This window comes from Anoplophora glabripennis, unplaced genomic scaffold (assembly GCF_000390285.2).
Source record: "Anoplophora glabripennis isolate ALB-LARVAE unplaced genomic scaffold, Agla_2.0 scaffold5, whole genome shotgun sequence".
Classification (NCBI taxonomy): Eukaryota; Metazoa; Arthropoda; class Insecta; order Coleoptera; family Cerambycidae; genus Anoplophora; species Anoplophora glabripennis.
In genome coordinates, this window is record NW_019416525.1 from 300136 (window position 1) to 322684 (window position 22549).

The 22549-nt window shown below is 35.9% G+C and overlaps 6 protein-coding genes across 9 annotated transcripts; 3 read left to right on the plus strand and 3 right to left on the minus strand.

Moving 5' to 3' along the window:
• Positions 1-2527: 2527 nt before the first annotated feature.
• Positions 2528-7828, minus strand: LOC108907361 (tonsoku-like protein). Its single transcript, XM_018711012.1, has 14 exons — positions 7736-7828; positions 7424-7681; positions 7213-7372; positions 6899-7152; positions 6677-6847; positions 6164-6599; positions 5932-6113; positions 5536-5850; positions 5135-5479; positions 4773-5081; positions 4175-4697; positions 3762-3952; positions 2997-3711; positions 2528-2939 (listed from the first exon to the last, which is right to left on the minus strand). Exons 1-14 carry the CDS (start codon positions 7749-7751, stop codon positions 2597-2599), a joined length of 4218 nt encoding a protein of 1405 aa, XP_018566528.1. The 5' UTR covers positions 7752-7828; the 3' UTR covers positions 2528-2596.
• Positions 7829-7981: 153 nt separating this feature from the next.
• LOC108907375 (leukocyte receptor cluster member 1 homolog) lies at positions 7982-9150 on the plus strand. Its single transcript, XM_018711030.1, has 3 exons — positions 7982-8062; positions 8119-8218; positions 8302-9150. The coding sequence occupies exons 1-3, from the start codon at positions 8040-8042 to the stop codon at positions 9136-9138; spliced, it is 960 nt and encodes a 319-aa protein (XP_018566546.1). The 5' UTR covers positions 7982-8039; the 3' UTR covers positions 9139-9150.
• Positions 9151-9502: 352 nt separating this feature from the next.
• Positions 9503-13013, plus strand: LOC108907333 (oocyte zinc finger protein XlCOF6). Its single transcript, XM_023454845.1, has 12 exons — positions 9503-9670; positions 9733-9917; positions 9971-10485; positions 10541-10702; positions 10752-10894; positions 10944-11167; positions 11313-11440; positions 11493-11651; positions 11709-11816; positions 11935-12124; positions 12212-12279; positions 12815-13013. The coding sequence occupies exons 1-12, from the start codon at positions 9666-9668 to the stop codon at positions 12935-12937; spliced, it is 2010 nt and encodes a 669-aa protein (XP_023310613.1). The 5' UTR covers positions 9503-9665; the 3' UTR covers positions 12938-13013.
• Positions 13014-13111: 98 nt separating this feature from the next.
• On the minus strand, positions 13112-18682 carry LOC108907403 (TFIIH basal transcription factor complex helicase XPD subunit). Of its 2 annotated transcripts, XM_023454844.1 has the most exons (12): positions 18580-18682; positions 18427-18526; positions 18117-18371; positions 16888-17121; positions 16613-16833; positions 15897-16560; positions 15745-15843; positions 15509-15688; positions 15279-15455; positions 15112-15224; positions 13928-14024; positions 13112-13326 (listed from the first exon to the last, which is right to left on the minus strand). In XM_023454844.1, the coding sequence occupies exons 1-12, from the start codon at positions 18582-18584 to the stop codon at positions 13192-13194; spliced, it is 2280 nt and encodes a 759-aa protein (XP_023310612.1). In that variant the 5' UTR covers positions 18585-18682; the 3' UTR covers positions 13112-13191. The 2 variants fall into 2 exon arrangements, with proteins under 2 accessions (XP_023310612.1, XP_018566585.1); XM_018711069.1 differs by lacking the exon at positions 13928-14024 and having other exon boundaries at positions 15015-15224.
• Positions 17346-17882, minus strand: LOC108907411 (iron-sulfur cluster assembly 2 homolog, mitochondrial). Its single transcript, XM_018711079.1, has one exon. The coding sequence runs from the start codon at positions 17844-17846 to the stop codon at positions 17406-17408; it is 441 nt and encodes a 146-aa protein (XP_018566595.1). The 5' UTR covers positions 17847-17882; the 3' UTR covers positions 17346-17405.
• A 521-nt stretch (positions 18683-19203) lies between the features above and the next one.
• LOC108907408 (tubulin-specific chaperone E) lies at positions 19204-21797 on the plus strand. 3 transcript variants are annotated; one of them, XM_018711076.1, is made up of 8 exons: positions 19204-19222; positions 19409-19615; positions 19667-19870; positions 20025-20213; positions 20439-20835; positions 20893-21024; positions 21168-21321; positions 21377-21797. In XM_018711076.1, exons 2-8 carry the CDS (start codon positions 19425-19427, stop codon positions 21670-21672), a joined length of 1563 nt encoding a protein of 520 aa, XP_018566592.1. In that variant the 5' UTR covers positions 19204-19222; positions 19409-19424; the 3' UTR covers positions 21673-21797. The 3 variants fall into 3 exon arrangements, with proteins under 3 accessions (XP_018566592.1, XP_018566590.1, XP_018566591.1); XM_018711074.1 differs by having other exon boundaries at positions 19222-19293; XM_018711075.1 differs by lacking the exon at positions 19204-19222 and adding an exon at positions 19231-19258.
• Positions 21798-22549: the final 752 nt, after the last annotated feature.

Sequence of the window (22549 nt, forward strand, 5' to 3'; positions counted from 1 at the left end):
TACAAAGTAATTAAAAATATATTAAACAATTTTACATAAACAATTGTTCTATATGGTCAAAATAAACGTCTACAAGTTGATTCACAATTAATTTTCAATTTCCACATATTTTAAGTAATTCATTACACAATACTTCAATATTTTTATCTATAATTATATCAGCAATTATGTTTTAATACTTTTTTTATATAATTTGCATAAATTAAATATCAAAACCGTTATTTTGGGTGCAAACGAAAATATTGATTGGTGCGCCATCTCTATTACTTTCTGTCAACTAAGGAACATGTCGCCAAATGTCACTTAGACATCGACTATCTGATATCCATGACGCAGTGGAGTGTCGGATACTCGTCGGAAATTTACGTGATAATTCACGATTCATAAGTGTTGTATAAAGTTCAATTAACAATAGTGTCGTTTTTTTTTAATTGGAGTTAGGAGATAATATAATACGCGACGCTAATAATTGAATAGCTCAACCCATGCCCCATTTTAACAAGGCTGCAATTTGAATTCTGACCAATAGGAACTCGAGAAGCGCAACCGATGTTGACGGATTAACGAGAGATGGGCGCGAGTGTCATTTCATGTCTATAACAAAATTAACAATTATTTTCTCGTTGTTTTACCAGTTCACATGATTTGCGTATTTTAAATAAAGAACGGATCTTCGCGACAATAATATGATATATTATTTACATAATACATAATAATTATATTTTGCATAGAGAAACACAATACATTTTTGAATCCTCAGTTTAAGGAATAAGCGAACGCTTATCAAGGTGGTACTTCAACCGCAGCTAACCTACGCCTCCACGGCGTGGGGTCACGCGGCAAAAAGCCACTTAAAGTCATTANTTCAATTTCCACATATTTTAAGTAATTCATTACACAATACTTCAATATTTTTATCTATAATTATATCAGCAATTATGTTTTAATACTTTTTTTATATAATTTGCATAAATTAAATATCAAAACCGTTATTTTGGGTGCAAACGAAAATATTGATTGGTGCGCCATCTCTATTACTTTCTGTCAACTAAAGAACATGTCGCCAAATGTCACTTAGACATCGACAATCTGATAGATATCCATGACGCAGTGGAGTGTCGGGTAGTCGTCGGGAATTTACGTGATAATTCACGATTCATAGTATTGTATAAAGTTCAATTAACAATAGTGCCGTTTTTTTTTAATTGGATTTGGGAGATAATATAATACGCGACGCTGATAATTGAATAGCTCAACCCATGCCCCATTTTAACAAGGCTGCAATTTGAATTCTGACCAATAGGAACTCGAGAAACGCAACCGATGTTGACGGATTAACGAGAGATGGGCGCGAGTGTCATTTCGTTTCTTTATAACTAAATTAACAATTATTTTTTCGTTGTTTTACCAGTTCACATGATTTGTATTTTAAATAAAGAATACGGATCTTCGCGACAATAATATGATATATTATTTGCTATACATAATAATTATATTTTGCATAGAGAAACACAATACATTTTTGAACGCGTACACATCTCTACAAAAAAATTGACAATCTATAACATATGAGTAACTAAATAACACATACTTCTATCGATAGAAGTATGTGCTAAATAATAAGAGTTTTATTCTGTGTATACTGTCGGCACCAGCGGCAGCGTACTGCCATCTGTAGCTGGTGCAGCAAACGACAGACCATAAAATAATCAAGGAAACTGCATTGGAAAACATAATTGAGTAACCTCTAATTCTACTATCTAATAGACGTCGCTGATCCATAATGGCGGTAAATTTAAATGTAACAAAATACACTAAGAATAAAAAGTATTGCATAAGTAATAGATCACAAAACAGCTACTAATAGTTTAAGTTAATCATTGAAATTATCGTGAACCATTAAGCTGTTCATGACCCATTACTTATGAAACATTTTAATTATCACTTAATTAAAAAAAAATGTTAAAGCAGTGAAATGTGTGATAAATATACAAAATTTATTCTGTTATGAATTCGAAAATATTTAAGTAACAAAAAAATGTACAGGGAGACTCTTGTAATTATTATTCTTTTAAAGAAACCATTAAAAACTGCAAACTTTAAATAATTTGAAAGAATTATTAACCTGCTTTTATGTAAAATGCATTGCACAGTTCGGCAGTTCGTATTCTGAAAATTCTTTATTTATTGACTCATATGGTTAAAACCAATGGTACTTGAACAATCCAGAGGCTTTACCCGTATGAGTAAATAAATCACGGAAACCAGCCATCTAGAGCATTTTTAGTAAATCATTACTACATTCGTTTCACAATGAAATTTATTAATGAGTGAATCCCCAGATCACCAGATTTGGTCAATTTTAAAAATTCTAATCATTCTTTTTCTTCCACTTGAAAACTTTTATATCGGTGAGTACTATCTTTTTTGTCCAAAGTAACTGGATAGGAAATAAAAAGATTTTTTGTTAAAACTAACGTTAATTTAGCTGGAGATTGAAGAATTTTAGTAAATAAAACTAGTTGTAGACAACTGATTATTTTATTAATCTTATTATAAAACTTATTAAAAAGGCTTCTTCTTTCACGAATAAAAACTACCTGCTCACTAACGCTTTCGAAGACAAAAGTAAAAAGTTATCAGTCTTTTCAACGTACAAACTGGAGTATTTACTCTTAAACATTTCGATAAGGGTAGCGACCTGCCCGGGAAAACTTTGTAGGTCAGTGGAAATTTTTAACAATTTTTCTCCGTTCGCATCGCTGCCTTCGAGCAAATCGCATCCACCGCAGTCATCGAAATATCGCAAAATATTATCGCAACCAATCAAATTAATATTTCGCAGGGAAGAGTGCTCCAACAGTCGACGCAGCGATACGCCTGTCAAATTTGCATTATACGACAAGTCAATGTCCAATAAAGAACTTCTCGAACACAACCTGAAAGAAAAACCAATTAGAAGTGGCCTACTAGACTTCCAAACCACAACGCCTTACCTCAAAAAACTGTAGAGTTCGGTTTCTTGTACATCGCTCCTGGACAAATTCAACGATTTTAGCTCCACTCCACAGATATCGTCCTGAAAACTATCCACCAAAGCACCTAAAAGGCTCTCATCGGCTCTACTATTTCTGGAGACGTTCAAACCCAACAATTTACTCTTCGTCGTCCACCAAAGAAATTTTCTTACGTCCTCCACAGTAACACCGTTATCGCTTATATCCAAATACCGAACATCGCTCAGATTCAACCGACAACTCTCCTCGTCGAAGTCTCTGAACAAATCCTCCGTAAATCTGACGTTAGAAAGATTCAAAGTGGTTAATTTCAAGTGAGCGGTCATTCTCGCTAAGTGCTGCAAGCTTCGGTCCCTCAAAAAATTATCGCTCAAGTCTAAACTAGATAGTTTCGGTAGAACCGGCTCCGTAACGGAGGTAAAAACTTTCACGAGTTCCGCAAGGTGAGCGGAAACGAGACCCGTGCACCTCAAATTCAGTGCGGTAAGGTTAACTAGGGTAGGCAGGGTGGAGCAGAGCTTCGTCATGCAATCTGTATCGAGAAAATTTCCTGATAAGTCCAACTCTAGCAGGGCAGTCTGATGACTAAGAGCTCTGCAGAGAGGAACGAGAGATTCGCCCAAGATGCCCTTATTAGAAAGATTCAAGTTCACAGAGACCTCTTCGAGGATGTGACACAGTACGGCTTCGATTTCTAGAATAACACGAGTAAGCCGAGACGTAAAAAACAAAAAAATAACTTACCCGTATCCGTCTGTAAGCTCGCTTCCTTGTATCTATCGACTAAGGGAGGCAAGCTCAGTTTTACAACCCTGCCCACAACGGGCTCCGCTTGCATAGCCCCTAAAGGGAAGAGTAAACTCAAAGGATCCTCATCGGACAACAACGCGCCTGTCGTCGTTTCCAACTCTAAAGTCGGCCTTGAACACTCTTTCCTAAATATAAAAAATGGAAAAAAGGTCAATTACATTAAAGAGGAAGAAGAAGAAGAACAAAAGTAGACAGCATCGAGAAATATAACCTTTCAAGTACAAATGAACTACTTATGATTTTAAGATTTGTTTATATTTAATAAACCAAAAAAAAAACAATTAAACACTGGAATTACACTTAAATTGTGTGATATAATCCCTTCACATATTAATAAATCACCTTACCTGGCATATTTATTAGCTGCTTGTTCCGACAACCAACCGATCGTATTCGTTTGCACCTGCGACAACAACACGGGTACCCGAAACATCCTCCCTTCGACTTTAACGTCCACAAAGACCATAAGATCGCCCGTGGCAGGGGGCAAACTCTGCGTTTGATCAACGGTTGCCGTCGCTTGCGTCTGCGACGATACAGGAGTCGTGGAATCGGCTTCCACAAAACTCCTGTGTCCGAACAACGTAATTTTCGGCTGCTGCGATTTGTTTCTCTTCTCGAAACTACTCGCTCGTTTAAAAGAGGCGCCGGCGGAGTCGCTACGAATTCTGCTGAAACCGGAGTCTAGCAAGGAAGCCTGATTCTTCCGTTTAACGCCGCTCGGGCCTTCCGTGCTGCTTCTGCTGTCGTTGGATGACCGCCTTGTGTCCCTGACGGGGCTCGGTCTGTCGTCGATGGTTATGATGTTGTTGAAATCGTCGTCGGAAAAGGTTTCGGGGATCTCGTATTCACTGCTCAGTCGCTTCTTTGCTAGAATATCCATATGTACAGTTTCATAACATAAAAATATTGTTTTAAAATCGTTTTTTATAGGCGGCAACTTACCTGGCGACGGGGATTTTTTCTGGGCGTTTCCAGTCCTGGAGCCGACCGCGCGAACTGCCGGCACGATCAAAGAAGCGACGGTCCCTGTTTTTCTTCGTTTAGTTACTTTAGATGCTTGCAGATCGTCTTCTAACCAATCGTCCAGGATATCGTTCTCCGCGACGACCAGAGCAGATCTCTTGGAAACGAGACGCTGTCTTGTGGCGGGAGAAATATTAACGTTGCTAGTTTTGTTCCTCAGAGTTCCCATAACTTTTATATACTCACTTGTGGCGTCGAAGCTAGACGTTTCACTCGAACAACTCCCACCTAAAAAAGAATCAACATTAATTTTTCAAATGCCAAAGTTATTTTAAAATTACCTTCGTCATATTCAGGACTTTCGTCAGTATCCATAAGCTGAGACCGTCTTTCCCTTTGCCTCTCCCTGACTACATCGTTTCTCTGGCTGGTAGGCGCCTGACCCGAGACCAACGTTTTCGTACTTTGTCCCGCTTTTTCCATCGCCTCGCTCATTCTTTTGACCAAAGATCTATACAACACCAAATCGCCTCCGTGAAGAGGATTCTGGCTTTGCCACTCTTGAAGGATGCTTAAGGGGGTGTCGCCGTCGTCCGTTTTGGCAACAGCGGACGCCCCCCTGTCTAGTAGGAGTTCCACGACTTTAAGGTGACCGTTGTTGGCAGCGTCGTACAACGGTGTTATGCCTAAAGGAACAAAAATATTCGTTATTTTATAAGTACAGGGTAACGTTTTTTTTTACCATTGCAGTGTGTCCCACCACGGTCATTTATAGCGGCTCCTTTATCGAGTAGAAACCTCGCAATCTCCACGTATCCATGATTGCAAGCCTCGTGCAGTGGTAACCACCCGGAATTGTCCCTGATATTGACGGGATGGCCCTGTTCGACAAGGTGATGCACAACGGGAGTGCTACCGTTTATGCAAGCGACGTGCAGTTGAGATTCTCCCTTGGCGTTCTTCTTAACGACAAAGCTTCTATTCTTCCTTTTCCCGACGGCCATTCCCTCCTTGCTTGTAGACTGACGGTTTTCTATATCGGAATCTTCCGAATCGTCTACAACGTCATCTTATTAATAAAAAATTTAAATAATAACGAATCGGACGAGTTTATACCGATTTTTTCGATTACTTTTACCTGTAATATTATCTAGGTTTATGTCGTCTCCCGTACAACGTTTGATCTCGGAATCTTCACTTTCATTATCAGACGACGAAGAATCGTCCTCTAAACTTACCCCTTCTAAATGATCGTCAAGATACCGATTCAACTCAAACGTTTCGGTGTGGTTATTGTTCCTTCTCAGATAAGCAATACACCTGAAAGAGTAAATTTTACGACTTTTTCAACCCTATCTCCTCCCTATTACCTTAATATCATGCGCTTTTCTTCCCTCAAATTTGTACACCGACGACATTCTGCAAATGCCCTCTCATATACCTCTTTAACTTCGCCGATCGGAGCCCCGCCAGCCTCTTTCGTGTCGGCAATGTTACTAAGAGTATTCAGGCTATCTTTCAAATCGGTACATAAAGCGTACTCTCTCTCAAAGTAAGCCACGGCTTCGGAAAACTGACCGTTATCTTTGTACGTTTCCGCTAAACTGTAATAACAAGAAGCCAGGTCTCGACCGCTAACGCCGCTCTTTTCCGCGCACTCCAACATTAGTTTGTAGTATTCTATAGCTTTCGCGAAGATTTTAAGGTCACAAGCGTTGTCGCCCATCTTCTCGTATAATATCTTTCTCTCCTTTTCATTACCACCTGCACTCACAAGCTCATCCTCCGTACGGCACATCAACGCCACTTAAAATAATATTAAATATAATGAAAACTTTTAATACTCGATGTACTTACAAAACAACTAACCGAGTTTCAATTACCTGTTCTCAAGTTGCGTTCTATCGTCTGCTTTTCCTTAATATTAGGCGTTTTTAGTTTATACGCTTTCAGCAGTACTTGTTTGGCTCCGTGAAAATCCGCCAGCTTTACGAGAGCCTCAGATTTCACCAAAAGAGCAGCACATATTAAATTTGTATTGCCCTTAAGTTTCTCTATAAATAAACAGATTTAATTTCACTTAAGATAAAAAAATTACCACTTACTTGCTGAATCAATTGCAAGGTTATAATGGCGGATAGCATCGTTATACTCTCCTCGTTTTTCATACAAAGACGCAATAGAAATATAACCTCTATATAATTGTTCGTATATGTCGTGTTGCTTACATATTCCTATAGATCGATTCAGTAGTTCCAAGGCTTTGCTGTAATCACCTAAACACTCTTTCACAAGCCCTAGATTTGAAAATAACCTTGCCATCATATCAACTCTTTCTAGTTTATTTATTCCAGTGAGGCTAAATAAAAGTTTAAAAAATAAATAATCTAACTGCAACAAAGCTCATGCTCAAATCTACCTTTCCGCAATCATCAAACTCTTCATGAAATACTTGTAGGCAGCATTTAATTTTACTTCAGGATCTGTCTGTGTTTCCAAATACCACGATAAATAAATGTGACCCATCGTAGCTAATGCTCTTTGTTGTTCAAGTTTGTTATTTTCTTCGTTTGCAACATCTAATTAAAAAAATTATAACTGAGATACAAAACGGTTTAATATATACTCACTTAAGTAGAGCCTTTGATGTTCTAAAGCTTTTTCATAATTATTCAACCCCATGTAGGCTTCCCCAATAGCTCGATTCGCTTGTGCATATTCAATCAACTTATTTTGTTTTTTATAAATATCGGCAATTACTTCATATTCTTCAATGGCCAAATTATATCTTCCTTCTTTTATATACAATTCCGCTAAATCCGTACAAGCAGATACTAATAATGTCTCATTTCCCTCATTCTTCGCCTTTCTTTTCCTTTTTAGTAGTTCTTAAAAAAAAAGGTAATATGTATATATTATAAACTTTGTTGTATTACACTTACTCTGCTCCTCCATCATTTGCTGGTTATAAAAATTTATTATATAATTACATCAAAAAATAATATTTTTTTTAAGAAACAGTTTTGGCGGAAAATTTTTAGGTTAGGTTAATAAACCCGCCGCTTCAAAACAAAATTTCCTAAATCAGTCATACAACATAACAACGATCAACAATTATATTTTAGGGACTTTAGGGCAATTATTGACATTGGCGAATGAAAACAAAAAGAAGTAGAAGAAGAAGTCATTTTGTCATCTGTCACTTGACGTGTTTATTTTAAATTGACATATTTACCATAAATAAATATGAATATTTTACCAAAAAAGAGGTAAGTATATTTTAAATAAATTTTTCAATTTTTCCCTTAATACATATTTTATGTAGGTGGCATGTTCGCACTAAGGAAAATATTGCCAGAGTTCGAAGAGATGAAGCAAAAGCTGCTGAAGAAGAAAAAGCAAAACAGGACAGAATAAAACTAGCTGTAAGTAAAAATGAAAGTTTAATCTTTCGTTAACAAAACGTTGCTGATAGAAACAATGTCTTAGTTACTTATTTTTCTTAAAGGAACGTGAAGCTAGAAGAGAACTTTTGTTGCAAAGATCCAGAAAAAATACAAGCCCAGGTGATTTTGTTTCTTTAAATGAAGGAAATGAGTGTGAAAGAGATGATAGCAGAGGCCACATAAATTTTTTTAAGGAATTGGAGGATGGGTCAGCAGAATTGAAGCAGTCCAATAAAGAACATGATAAAGAACAGAAGGAGGAGCGGGAGAAGTATGAAAAACAAATTGGTTACTTAACTTATCTCGGTCAGGACACTAATGAAGCTTTGGGCAAGAAGAACTGGTATGACGTCGCGCCAGATAGGTCGGATTCAGGAAAAAGTGAAATAAACCTAAAAAGTAAGATAAGAGAAGATCCTTTAGAAATCATAAAGAAATATACATCAGTAGGAAAGGCTATTGATGATGTAAGGAAAAGCAGTAGTAAAATAGCATTATATAAACCAATTTTAAACAAAAGTGGTTCGTCACCAAGCAGAAAACGAAAAAGGAGAGATAGTAGCAGCAATTCTGATGCTGATAACAAACACAAGTATAAGAAAAGTAAACACGAGAAAAAGAGACATAAGAAGGACAAATCGAAGAAGAGATATATATCTAATTCTGATAGTAGTGAAAATTCCGATGACGAAGCTGAACTGGAGAAAAAACAAAAGTTGGAAATACTTAGATTGGAAAGAATAAAGCGTGAGAAGGGAGAAAGAAGGAGAACTGAGGAATTTTTAGCCAAGCTACGAGGAGAAGAAAACAAACCAGTAAAAGAAACATCATTTAAACCAAAATATAACTCCCAATTTAATCCAGAATTGGCAAAACAGAATTATGATAAAAATAGATAAATTTCACCACCCTGACTTGTTTTATTTTATAAAAAATAATTATAAAACTACATGTAATATTAATAGTTATTTAAAAGTGTACTGTTAATTTCTATTAAAACTATGGTATGGCTTTGTTCATTTAATCTGCATTACCAAATTAGAGTAATCGAACATATTTTGCAAAGAATTAATTTCCACCGGTACAACTTTTGAACAATTTTATTTTCTGTTTTCCTGATTTCTGGCGTAATTTTACAAATGTTGTAACAGGAGAACAGAAGAGAAGGTAGGGAAGATATACTGAAACAAATGGAAAACATTCAATCGCAAGGGAATTTTTATTTTATGAGTTGGCGACAATGCTTTTTATGTATTTTTTATTTTGAGTGAGAAGTGATTGATATCATTTTGATATAAACGATTTTCTTCAAGTTAAAATTAATATATTATATTAATTAACAATGAGATAACAAAAAATCCAGCACATTGCCGCTTAACTTGCTGTATTAATAATAAAGATTGGACATAACATAACCTCGTACTGCATGGTGTAAGTGTTTGATGTTTGTTTGTAACCAGAATATTTATAAAACAGTTAAATTTTTTTGCTAGTATGGACCCCGAGGATGAGTCCACAGCATATTTAAAGTACCTGAATGATCCCACCACTTCGAATAACTATTTATTAAGTAATGGAGTTGAGCTTGCAGATTCATTCCCATTTGCAGAAATTGAATCGGCAGACTGGCCTTCTGAAAGTTTTCCCGTACTTTTAAGCAACCCGTTAATAACTGAAGGTAGCCCGTTGCTTTATTCTTTCATTTTCTTTCCTTATCAATGTGCATTTCAGAGTGTAACACTGACACCCAAGTTGATGACAATATACAACTGTTTAATGAGAATAGCACTGTAATTGAAACTGACAATGAAGAAAAAGATATTGAGTTAGTACAAAGTCCCGACACAGACGAATTATCATCAGAAAACTCATACTTGCCAGTAAGGGAAAAGACTAATGGTATCGCTAACAAATCTAGTGAAAAAACATATATAAATTATGACCCGATAGTTAAGGAAAATCCCGATGGGAATAAGGAAATTTATTTAACGGAGAAAGATATAAATAACGATGCTAGTATAATACAGTTACTTAATACGGACGGTAGTATAATCACCATAGATAAATCTATCCTCAGTTCTCTCAACTTGCCACGAAAACCAAATGCAGAGAATGAAAAAGTAGACTACAAAAATTATTATGAGTATTTCACCATTGTTACGGCTAATAAGTGCAAGGCTTGTAGTTTTTTATGTGAATCTGAAGAAGAGATTAGAAGCCATTTAGAAGCAAATCACCCAGAATTAGTAAGTACCTGCTTATTACGTTCGTGATACCATAATTGCATGAAATTTGTTCTAGTTTCCTCAGCAATACGCCCAAGTTCAGAAAGCCCAACAAGTATCAACTTCACTTTTAAAAAATAACAATAAAGACGACAACAGGGAGTATACCATATTTTTGTGCAGCATTTGTAATCTGGCGTGTTCGGAAAAGGAGGAACTGAAGCAGCACATGATAAACGTAGGTACAAATGAAATCGAAACGAAAAATATTGCAGTATATGTTTCAGAACCACGAATTGAGGGCTAATACCGAAGATAAATTACCGTTAGAGAAGACTAAAAACGGGGAGACAAACGGCGATGCTAAGTCCCTGACGGCGATATCGATCAATTTGATTAAACAGCAGGAAAAGGCTAGGAAAAAAGTCAAGTGAGTACCGTGGATGTAAAATTAAGTGGTTTCTTAAGAATCATTTCAGGTGTTCAATCAAGGGGTGCAATCTACGGTTCTCCAGAGAGGATCTGAGGCAGCGTCACGAGGAATGTCATGTCGGGGAGAACGTTAAGCAATTTAAGTGTACCGAGTGCGAAGAGAAGTTTTCTATCTGGCGGATATGTACCAACCACCTGTGGAAATGCCACAAAATCGATCTGGGTCTTCTAACTTGCCCCATGTGCAATACTTTCAAGTCGAACAGTTCAGGTAGGTGACTAATTTATAAGTAGGTGAACTCGGGAGAATATTTTCTAGCGGTGGGAACGAGAATATTTTGCTAAATCACAGAAAACTTTCTCCAAAACTCTGGGGAGTGTTCCTTTTGTATCGAATTATTTATTTTTTATTGTAGTCAGGGTCTTGACCCACATGGCCATACACAACAAGGAAAAACCGTTCCTATGTAGCGATTGCGGAAAGGGCTTTAAGACGATGGTTCAGCTCAAGAACCACGAGGTTACCCACAAAAAACCCGAGGACGTAAGCGTAAAGAACCGTTAAGCCTATCGTATACTCCTTGAATTTCTTTTAGTTGCCGAACTGGTCCGTCATGAGGCATTGCTCCATCTGCGAACGCTATTTCGCCAATTCCAAATGCCTGAAGAAACACATTCAGTCCGTCCACGAGAACTTCAAGCCGTTTATATGCAATATCTGCGGACACAAGACTGCCAGGAAGGCCATGCTGGAAGTAAGGTGATTTTTGGAACGTTACGGCAATTTGTTCGGTGGTTTATTTTTTTTACAGCTGCACATACGACAGCACACCGGCGACAAACCGCACGAGTGCCCGTATTGCGAATACCGGACCGGGGATCACAACTGCCTGAGGAAGCACGTCATGCGACATCTCGGTGTGAGTAGACGTTCCCTTTTTTTTTAAATATGACAAGTTTTGTGTTTTACATAAAAAAATGCTTTGAATTTGAGAACGCCTGTGTTTGTAACACTTACGATTTATCGATTTGTTTTAGGCCAAAAAATATAAGTGTCCACACTGTTCGTATACTTCGATTCAAAGCGCTGCGTATAAAAGCCACATAAACAACCGCCATCCCGGTCAGAGCGGTACTTACAGCTGTAGTTACTGTTCGTACACTTGCATAAATTTGGCAGATTACTCGGCGCACCTAAAGAGGCACGAGGCGGCCTTAAAGGAAAGCAGTAAGAACGTTTTTTTGGTTTTCATTCATGATATAATATCCCTGTCAAATTAGCGGACTTATTTGAGTAAAACGAATTAATTTTCAGGTAAAGAAGGAACAAACGTAAAAATAGAGGCGACTGATAATCAAACAACTCACATATATTTGTTTAGTGTAAGTCTTGCTTTCATCTATTTTGCTGTTTATTTTTTAAGGGTACTATCTTCTCGAAATTCTTCGAAAATTATCACCCTGTATGTACATTACATATTTAAGTAAAATATAAAAGAATTACCGTGGGTGACATATGAACTACTAAGTATATCTTGTCTTTTTTATTCAATGCCTACTGACACAAAGCACTACTTTGTACCTACTGGCAATATGACCTAATTGTAGGTACTATGAAAGCACGACTTATGAGATAATGAAAATTAACACAGTGATTTAGACATATTCTTTTTCCCTCTAAAACCATAAGAATGACGAGGACAAATTTTCGTAAACTTGTATTTCGCTTTAACAGGTTACTTGGGCAGTAGATACAAATTGGTGCTTTGTGTCAGTAGGCACTGTGTAGCAGTGACATTTAAGACACTTTGAGGTTATATCTCACCCATGTTCGATACATGTCGATGACGAACATCCAAATAGTAAAACATTTGTTAGTCGTTTCGCCTGGTGCTGCACATACGTTATTTTTTTACAGAATGAGGTGGAAGACGATGAGACCCAGAACTGTTTTCTCAACGTGGATCAAACAATGGAGGAGACCATCGATACAGGTGGGATCACAATACCAGCTGGACTAGAGAGACAGTTGGTGTCGTAAATTAATTTTTTGCAAGTCTTCGGACGCTTTATTATAAATTTAGTCACTATTGATAATGTTTTTATTGTTTAATTAAGTAATTTTATAGTTAATTGTTTATATATTGTATTTTTTTTATTTAATGAAGGTAATTGTATATATTTTTATATTAAATAAATATTTGGAGACAGTGGATTACGAAACGATGGGATATTTATTTAAAAAAAAAACAAAATTTGAGTATAAAACTAAGTTTTAAACGATAAAGCAACGATTTAAACTTCTTCGGATTGTTCTTGAACTTTTTTCGCCTCCAAGTCTTCCAACTGCTCCAAGGTAAGTAAAGAAACGCCCAGCTGGTCTTCTCTCGTGAAAGGCTGCGCCATCTGCCTTAACCATCTTTTTGCCATCTACGAAACATAAAATAAAAACGTTCACGCATTTCACTTTTTATATACAATGCATCCGAACTTTAAAAATGGATTTTACATCACAAATCTTTGAAAAAATTCTTAAAAACATGAAGAAAAGCGAGATATAGAAATCGCTTTTATGTTTTCAATTCAAATTTAAAAAACTTTTGAATTTATTTAAATTAACTTAATATCTTTTCAATAAAGTTAAAATATTAAAAAGAAATTTAAAAAAACGCAAATATTGGATAGGTACAAAAAACAAGTCATTAATTTAATCATACTGACGATATGTTCGACACCGTTGTTTAAAAATGTTTTTTAGGTCACGATGAAACAATCCTAATAAAATACGGAAATGATAATATCTTTCTTTAATCGCTGTTTTACGTGTCGGTCCTTGAAAAGTCCAATTATTTAAAATTTTACTGTCGGGTAGGTCTTTCTGTATTAATAACATTAGGACACGTCATTTTAAATTTTATTTGGGAGAATTATTAACGTAATCCATAGATTAGCGGTTTCCCACTATATTAACACTTAGAAATCTCTGTGAGATGAAAAAATGCACCACTCTGTAAAAAATAAAACATCTTACCTGAACCGCCTCTTCGGTTGACAAATTGCAGAGCGAATCCCTCAAATGCTCTTGTATCCACTTCGGCAACTTGGATCTCTTATCGGCCCTCGCGAATCTCTTATCGGCGAAGATCATGATACCGTAGTCCGTCTTACCCCGAATNTAGAAAAAACGCAAATATTGGACAGTGGCGGCTCGTGACATTGAGAATCGGTGAAGCAAATTTATTGACTAAAAAAAAAAAATTTCGAAAATTTTCAGTCAAACAGCTTTAAATGAATCTGGAAATTTTTACAATATTACCGAAAAACTGACGTTCGTGAGAGGGATTTTCATTTAGATTTTATAAAAAATAGAAATATTAGTTCGGCTTGTGGACTTCTGCGAACATTAAAGCAACGCCGTACATGTATGTTCCACAGAAGCTTTGTGGTTACAACAGCCTTTCGTGAGGTTCCCAAAATTGTTAAATCCCTTCTTAATCCACACGCCCGACTTTACACCCACAATTAAACACGGCATACAGAAAAGTTTTTTTAAATAAACACTTCCACACAATCACTTATACTCCGAATACCTTTCATTCCGAAACGTTCGAACGTACACGTCTTTTGACTTCCCCTTTTTTCCATATCGAGAGAATAAGGCACAGGTCTCGCTTAATTTAAAAAATCCTCTTCGTCCTCAATTTTCCATCTGGAAAATGGCATTTCCAATAGAATACATACTGGTTCATACATAGGAAACATTTCTACAATTATACAAAACAAATATTAACTAAGAACCGTTATAATCCTGCGACGCGTAACGTATAAACTGTTAAAGGCAGGCGATGGGCGATGCTGCTTCAATTTCTGAGTCACTCGTTCCCCGCCATAGTTTAATCCCCAGTTGGCCGCATCGTTGCCATGACAACAGCCGCAAACAACGCTACGAAGAGAAGCGCAATACAGACTGTTTCGATTTGCGTCACTTGCGTATACTATACGTTATATGTTGTATGGTCCAAGGTTGATGTTATCCGATGTCCGAGAATTATTAACGTAATCCATAGATTAGCGGTTTCCCACTATATTAACACTCTGTAATAAATAAAACATCTTACCTGAACCGCCTCTTCGGTCGACAAATTGCAGAGCGAATCCCTCAAATGCTCTTGTATCCACTTCGGCAACTTGGATCTCTTATCGGCCCTCGCGAATCTCTTATCGGCGAAGATCATGATACCGTAGTCCGTCTTACCCCGAATGGCCCTTCCCACACACTGTGCGGCATGTCGCATTGCATCGAACGTTAAAAAGTCGTTCTCACGGATCTATAAAACGACGGACGTATAGTTTTTAAATTAATTTTTCCATCGTTACTTTACCTGGAACTGGTCCCGCAGATAATCCAGTCTGGCTTTTAGTATCCTGGACTGGGTGTAAACGTAGGGTATGCCGAACATAAGCACGCATCGGCCCAAGTGGTGGTCGAAATCTACCCCTTCCGACACCTTACCTCTGGCCACGGACAGCAGAACCGCTCCTCTACCAGACTCGCAAGCCTAAAAAGGACAAGTTCAACAGCATATAATTTTTATTAAAAATTCATCGTTACTTTTATGTAGTACATCAGAGCGAAGCTAGTTTCTGCCGAGTCTTGAGTTTCGATAAACAACAGTTTGTAGCGCTGCAAGCTGTCTATAACACCTTGATCGTACCAGCTGGCGACCACAGATTCCAGATATAAGTAGGACGTGAAGAAGCAAACGATGCCATCGGGAACGTTTGCAGCGATCTGCAAACATTGCATTTTGGAAACGTTTACTGAAAACCGACATACACCATTTTTACCTCTACGAGTAGTTGCCCGTAGTTCCTGATCACAGCATTGTCCTCCCTAGTCTCAAATTTGGAAGAAATAGCCACCTGGTCGTTGCCCTTCGAAACAATCTGGAATTTTTTAGACAATTACCATGTATTTATGACACACCAGTTGTACATACCATTGGCAGAAGACACGGCCTTGCTAAGGTCATCGTGAAAGATGCCATAATGACGGGATGGAAATTTAATATCTTGGGATACATATCCAATGGCGACAAGGTACCGGAAGTTATCACCACTGTTTGAAATCTGTCAAAAACCGGTTTAATCGCTATAGATGAATCCAAACAGCTAAAATGTAGAATAGGATTCGAGACGGTTGGGGTTTTATCGTCAAACGGCTCGACGATTATCGTGAAACCTTTCATGTACGTCGAAACCAGTGTAGCTAAGTGTGTTATTAAAATAATTGGGCTGAAGTCTGTAAGATCCGATATTTCTAGTGTTTTTAATAGACATGCCAAGCGTTCAGCGCAAAATCTCAGCGGTTTCCTCTCGATACACACTTTAGCCTGTACATCTTTAAGAAAACCTACCGGCGATTCTTGTACGACGTGCTGTACCCGCAACCTAGTCTTTAGGTACTCAACGAACCGTTTAAGAAAACTTATAAAGTGTTCCGCATTCCTTATATTCCCCGGTACAGCTTCCTGTAATATCTCATCGGGTAAAACAGGGTTTGAAAGGATTACATCTGTCTCTCTCGCAACAGTGGCATCTCGCAGGCCTTCGACTAACCTCTGGTACTCGTCTTGAAGTTTTTTGTGATCATCGTCCCTCATCCTTGAATAATTAGAATTATAATGCTGTATATGACATGTTTAACAACACTTACTCCGCGACAGTCTTTTCCAACAACTGAATGTTTGCTGTGGCTCTCTCGATGGTCCTCTTATGAATTTTTACGCTCATCGAGTCAATGCATACATTATCTATATTGTGAGCCTCGTCAAAAATTACAACGGCCTCTTTCGTTAGTTCTTTTGATACCACCTCTGCAATTTTTGGGTCCAATAAGTAATGATAACTGTATACTACAATATTGGCATAGGTAATCTAAAAAATAAACAACAAAAGTATTTCTTGAAGTATTGTTTTAATGATACACACCGCAAATCTAGCCAAAAAGTATGGACACCAGTTCCTGTCCCTTCCATACTGTTTTAAGTCGTCTAGACTATAGACTCCGTATGGCATAGTACTTTCTTTTCCGTCCAGTGCAAAACCTTCATAAAACTGACATACAGGCGTAGTATCATCATAATTGTGACGTTCTCGTATGTAGCTAGCTGTCAGTGAATGGCATTTTCCATCGACTATTTTACCTTCCCTTTCAGTACTAACCTGTTTTTATAAAAAGTAGATTATGTAAAATCTGAGAAATAAGCCATTTAAAAGATCATTTAAATCATTGCCAAAAGGTGCTGCTCAATCTAACTTCCAGTTATGGTCAAATATTTCGTTATTTCTGTGACAAAAATTCAAAATACTTTGAATTTCTGAATATGTATTAGTTATACTATTTGATTTATTATTTTATTGGGGTTTTATAAAAATTAGCTTTAAAATAGTGTTTAATAGATATTTTATTTACATATATTTACAACGAAAGAGAAAATTCTACAATATTAATCTAAACGGACAGCAAAAGATGCACCACAGGAGCATCCTTGCTCTGCCAATGGATTGTTGACTATCTTAAAAGACGCTCTTATCAACTCTTCTTGATAATCTACAGTTGCTCCTTTAACATATTCAAGAGACGTTTCGTCAATAACCACTTTCGCCCCATTTCTCTCAAACACCTTATCGTCGTCTGTTAACTTATTATCCAAATCGAATTTATATTGGAAACCAGAACAACCACCACCTTCAACTGAGACCCTTAAGAAACTGTCTGAACCGTTTACAATTTTTTTCAGTCTCTCAATACATTTATCTGTTATATTTAACTCTGCCTTTACATTTTCTAATGGTTTTATATTTGGATTGGCGTTTATATAATATTTGGAAGTATTGGAAAACAATTTCTTCTGTACTATTGTTGAAATTACTCTTCTGGAGAGCATAATGAAGTATTTATAAACAAAAATTTAACTACGAAATTGGGTTATATTCTTGTCATAGAACATTTGAACTACTTCTCTTCTTCTTCTTACTCATACCGAATGTTTAATTTTATTGATACAAAATATAAAATAAAATGTTTATTGTAAAATAACAGACTAGTAGGACATCAACAATGTCAAATTTCCTTCACTTACAACAAACCAATCAACTGAATATGTGTAAATTATGTAAAAAAAACATGTTACCTAAATTTATTGAAAATTACTCACCGCTGGATGTATGCAGAGATTTTTTCTAGAAGATAATACTACTCCAGTTAAGCTGGGATACTGCCCATCTAATTTTTCATAATAACTAAGAAGTTTTTTTAATTCTTCCATAACTTTTTCAATCTCAGGCACCGTCCGGGAACAGTAGATTAACTTTCTTACATCATGTGGATTTTCCAGCATATAAGCAACAATTAAAGACAGCAACGTTGTTGTTTTACCAGTACCCGAAGGCATTTCCAGCAAACAGTGACCCTTAAAAAGTACTCTAGGATTAAAAAAGGCTTATATATAAACAAAAACTAATTACCTTAGCATCTAACGCCTTTTTCAATTCACACATGTAAGAATACTGTTCGGGGTAAATATAATCGTAAGGGAAATACACAATCAGACCATCAACGCTGATCCTAATGTTGCATTTAATTAATTATAGCACACAGATAAAGAGTATTACACCTACCTCATTTTTATTTTATTTTATTTCCTATAGACAATGAAAAAAATTGTTTTTCTTTTCTCCTCTTAATAATCACCTATTTCCTATTTCCCATGTTTACACACAATAATAGTTAAGATAAGAATTAAGGTTATGTTTGGCCATAGAAAAATGTTTGGTTACTAAAGAACAATAAACTGCAGACAACTATAAAACAAAATAGTGACAAAAGGATAATTGAAATAAAAGTAAATTTTAACTCAAATTTGGCAAAAAATAACAATTTTTATTTTCTAATGTGTTTGTGCCTGAGACAATATTATTACATTCTTACAAATCGTTTACCAAAGTATGAGTATGTTTGTAAGGCTCTAAAAAACATATATGTATTTGCAATGCAGATTGCAGTGCAACCATTTCGATCTTTTCGTTGATTTTGACTTTTTGACATCCTTTTCTAAGGCCTGTGTCCCTTTAATTATATTAAGCTAAAATTAAATAAATAAAAAAGTGACATCATACCTGATACACTGGTTGCTGGTAAGCTCATCAAAAATAGCCTATTTAAAATAATGTAAATCAAAAGTTGGCTACATTAAATTATTCTACTTCTTCTTCTTATCAAATTTTCAAACACATATTTTACGTTTGGCAATCCTTTTTAAAGGTAAATATGCCTTCTGTCATTATTATCTGAAAAAAAGTAAATATATGTGTATTTTGCATGCTTTCCAAAGGGTAATTTTCAATATAAATAATAAAAATTGTTACTTGTTTACCTTAATAACGGGATAAAACTCGCTGTACTTATAATACAAATACATAACCTGTACTAATATTTTAATATTTTTAGTACAACTAGTTCTGAAATGGTAGCTGAATCGGCTATTCCTGACCACAATGTTGGAGGCAGAATAGAATGTTGTGGACATTTCGGAACAATAAAATATATTGGTCCCGTTGAAGGCCATCCTGGAGTTTGGTTGGGAATCGATTGGGATGACATTGAAAGGGGTAAACACAATGGAACGGTAAATGGAATACATTACTTCAATACTAGGTAGGGTTTGTACTGAAATCTGATACATTTGATTTAATATAATGTCTTTAGGCATCCAAAATCAGGCTCATTTCTAAGGAGAGAAAAAGTAAATTTTGGCCAGTCTTTAATAACAGCAATCAGAATGAGATATGGTGAAAGAGGAGATGAACTGACGGCTAAAATTGAAGAGCAGCAACTGCTCAACTTTCAGCAATCAATTAATGCCCCGTTTCTTGAACTAGTTGGTTTTGATAAGATTGTCGACAAACAAAGGTTAGTATTTGGACCGTTATTAATATTTACAGCTTTTTCAACTTATTTGCACTCAGTGTAGATTCAGTATGTATGGGAATATATCATGGTGTACTAAGTACAAAAATGCAAATATGTCGAAAAAGCTGTTGATTAAAAAGTACTATTTTTCCAGCGATTTTAATTCTTTGGAAGTGGTAAATGTCCGGCTGCAACATGTTAACAATATTGGGACACCTTACGAACTAAACTGTCTCTGTCCAAATATTAGAGAAATAGATATTTCAAAAAATTTGCTTTCTTCCTGGACTGATGTTTTTGATATTTGCTCTCAATTGAAACATTTGTTTTGGATAAATGTCAGGTAAATTTGAACAATATTTTACCCTTAGAAATTGAATAACTTTATAGCGGCGGCTGATGAAAATTAAGTTAGAATTTTTTCGCCTTAAATGTTCTCTATGTGGGCCAAAAAACGGTAAAAGGTATGGGCCTCTTGCCTTATTATCAGCATACGACACCTTAATTTTTACCGGCCGTCACTGCAACCTTACGGAAGCATCTAGATAACATTATTTTCCATCCACAGTGAAAATATTTTATCCATTCCCGAAAATTACAAAGAATATATTTTCCCAAATATAACCGTATTAATTTGTGGGTATATGACCTTAACGTGGGAGGACATAATTAAATTATCCTCAGTTTTCCCAAACATAGAAGAATTAAGAGTGCCGTATAATAATATCACCAGTTTGACAATACCAAACGATCGCAATCTAAAACGTTTGAGAGTCCTCGACTTGGAAGGAAACTGTATAAAACATTGGTCGGAAATTAATAAATTATCGAAAATGTCTTTCTTGGAACACATGATGCTGGAAGACACAAAAATAGAGAGTATTTTATTTCAATCGGATTCGGCTCTTACGAGCGATTTTCCGAACCTCAACAGACTTAACATCAGCAATAACTTAATCAAAGAGGTACGAGTTGAACAACTTTAACAGATCTCTGAGTACACTTTAATGTTTTCTTTTCAGTGGCGTTCCATATCGGAATTGAGCAAATTACAAAAACTTGAGCACCTAAGGTTTACGAATAATCCAATACTGGAAACGGAAAGCCCAGCTATGAGGGAACAACTTGTGATAGCACACTTACGGCATCTGAAAGTATGAAATTGTCAACGAACAACCTAAATTTACCTTACCCAACCTAACCTTACCTTATCCAGTCTTACCTTACCTTATCCGACCTTACCTTATCCAACCTTACCTTACCTTACCTTACCTAGCCTAACTTTGTTTTGTTTCAGACTTTCAATGGTCGTACAATAATCGACGAGGAAAGGAGAGGTGCAGAGTACGATTATATAAAAAAGTACGCATTAGAGTGGATAAAAGTTAAAGATACTCCAGAAAGAGGACGATTCCTTTTACAACATAACAGATACTTAGAATTGATAGAAAGTAGCGTTTGTTTGAAAATATTCACGGTAATCATGACTTAATTTTGGGTTTTTAGAATACGGTTTACCCGAAGAGTCCGAGTTAATAGTCCAGCCAAATATTTTGAAAAGTTCGTTAATCGAACTGAATATAGAATTCGAAGGACGAAGGATTTCTAAAAAGTTACCACCGTCCATCCTGATTCAGAAACTTGTGATGTTGATCCAGAAATTATTTAAATTGAAGGAAAGGCCCAGTATTAAGTACATCGGCGGTTCGCAGTCGGACATTATAATCGAACTAGACGACGAAATGAAAGAGCTTGGGTATTACTCGATCCAAGAGGGCGACACAATTATCGTGCAAATATGATGCCGAAAAGAACGACACCGACGTTGAATTTGATTGTGATAATTTTTACTGTAAAGTTTTTTTATTTATTGCCGGTTTAAATTTTTCAAATGATATTTATTTAATAAAACATATTGCACGAGACATTTTTTTATTTTCATCTAACTGAATCGATTTGCGGTGCATGGAAGGCATAATTATTAATATGTCGACAAATTTTTAAAAGTATATTAAGTCGGTCAATTATTAAAAAAATAGTTGATTTGTCGTGGATAATTTCTAATTTCTGAATAGCACTTTATAATTTTTTTATATCATACATTTTCCCGCCAACTTAAAATGTGATTTTAGATGGTTTGTTAGGTTTTCTGTGCTAAAGTTATAAGATCGTGCAAAAAAACAATTGCTTAAGGGTTCGGATAGAGTAGTACCGTAAACTATTGCTATATTAGGGCAAAACCCGTATTGCCAACCTTAAAACATATTTTTGAATTTTCAATACATAATAAAATTAATACGCAAAAACTCAATTAAATTTTGATTGTTTTTAGTACAAACAGAGCAAATTTGCACATGCTAAACCTCGATATTGGAACAAACGGGAACAGTATATTGTAGAACTTGGTTAATCTAGGGACTTTTAGATTACTATGTCAACAAGTGACATCTGCAGGCAAGTAGTAACATAACCTTATCAAATTTTATCGCGTTTTAGAATTATTTGAAAAACAATTAAAATTTTGTCATAATTTTTACGTCCACAGCGACTCTGTTTAATGGTAAATTTAGTTAAATCATCATTTTTTATTTCAGAAGTCTTGAACCACCTAATAAATATGGTAGCAGCTTATTTCACTGCCCAAATAGTGTTTTAACGCTTTCCAGATTATGTTATGCT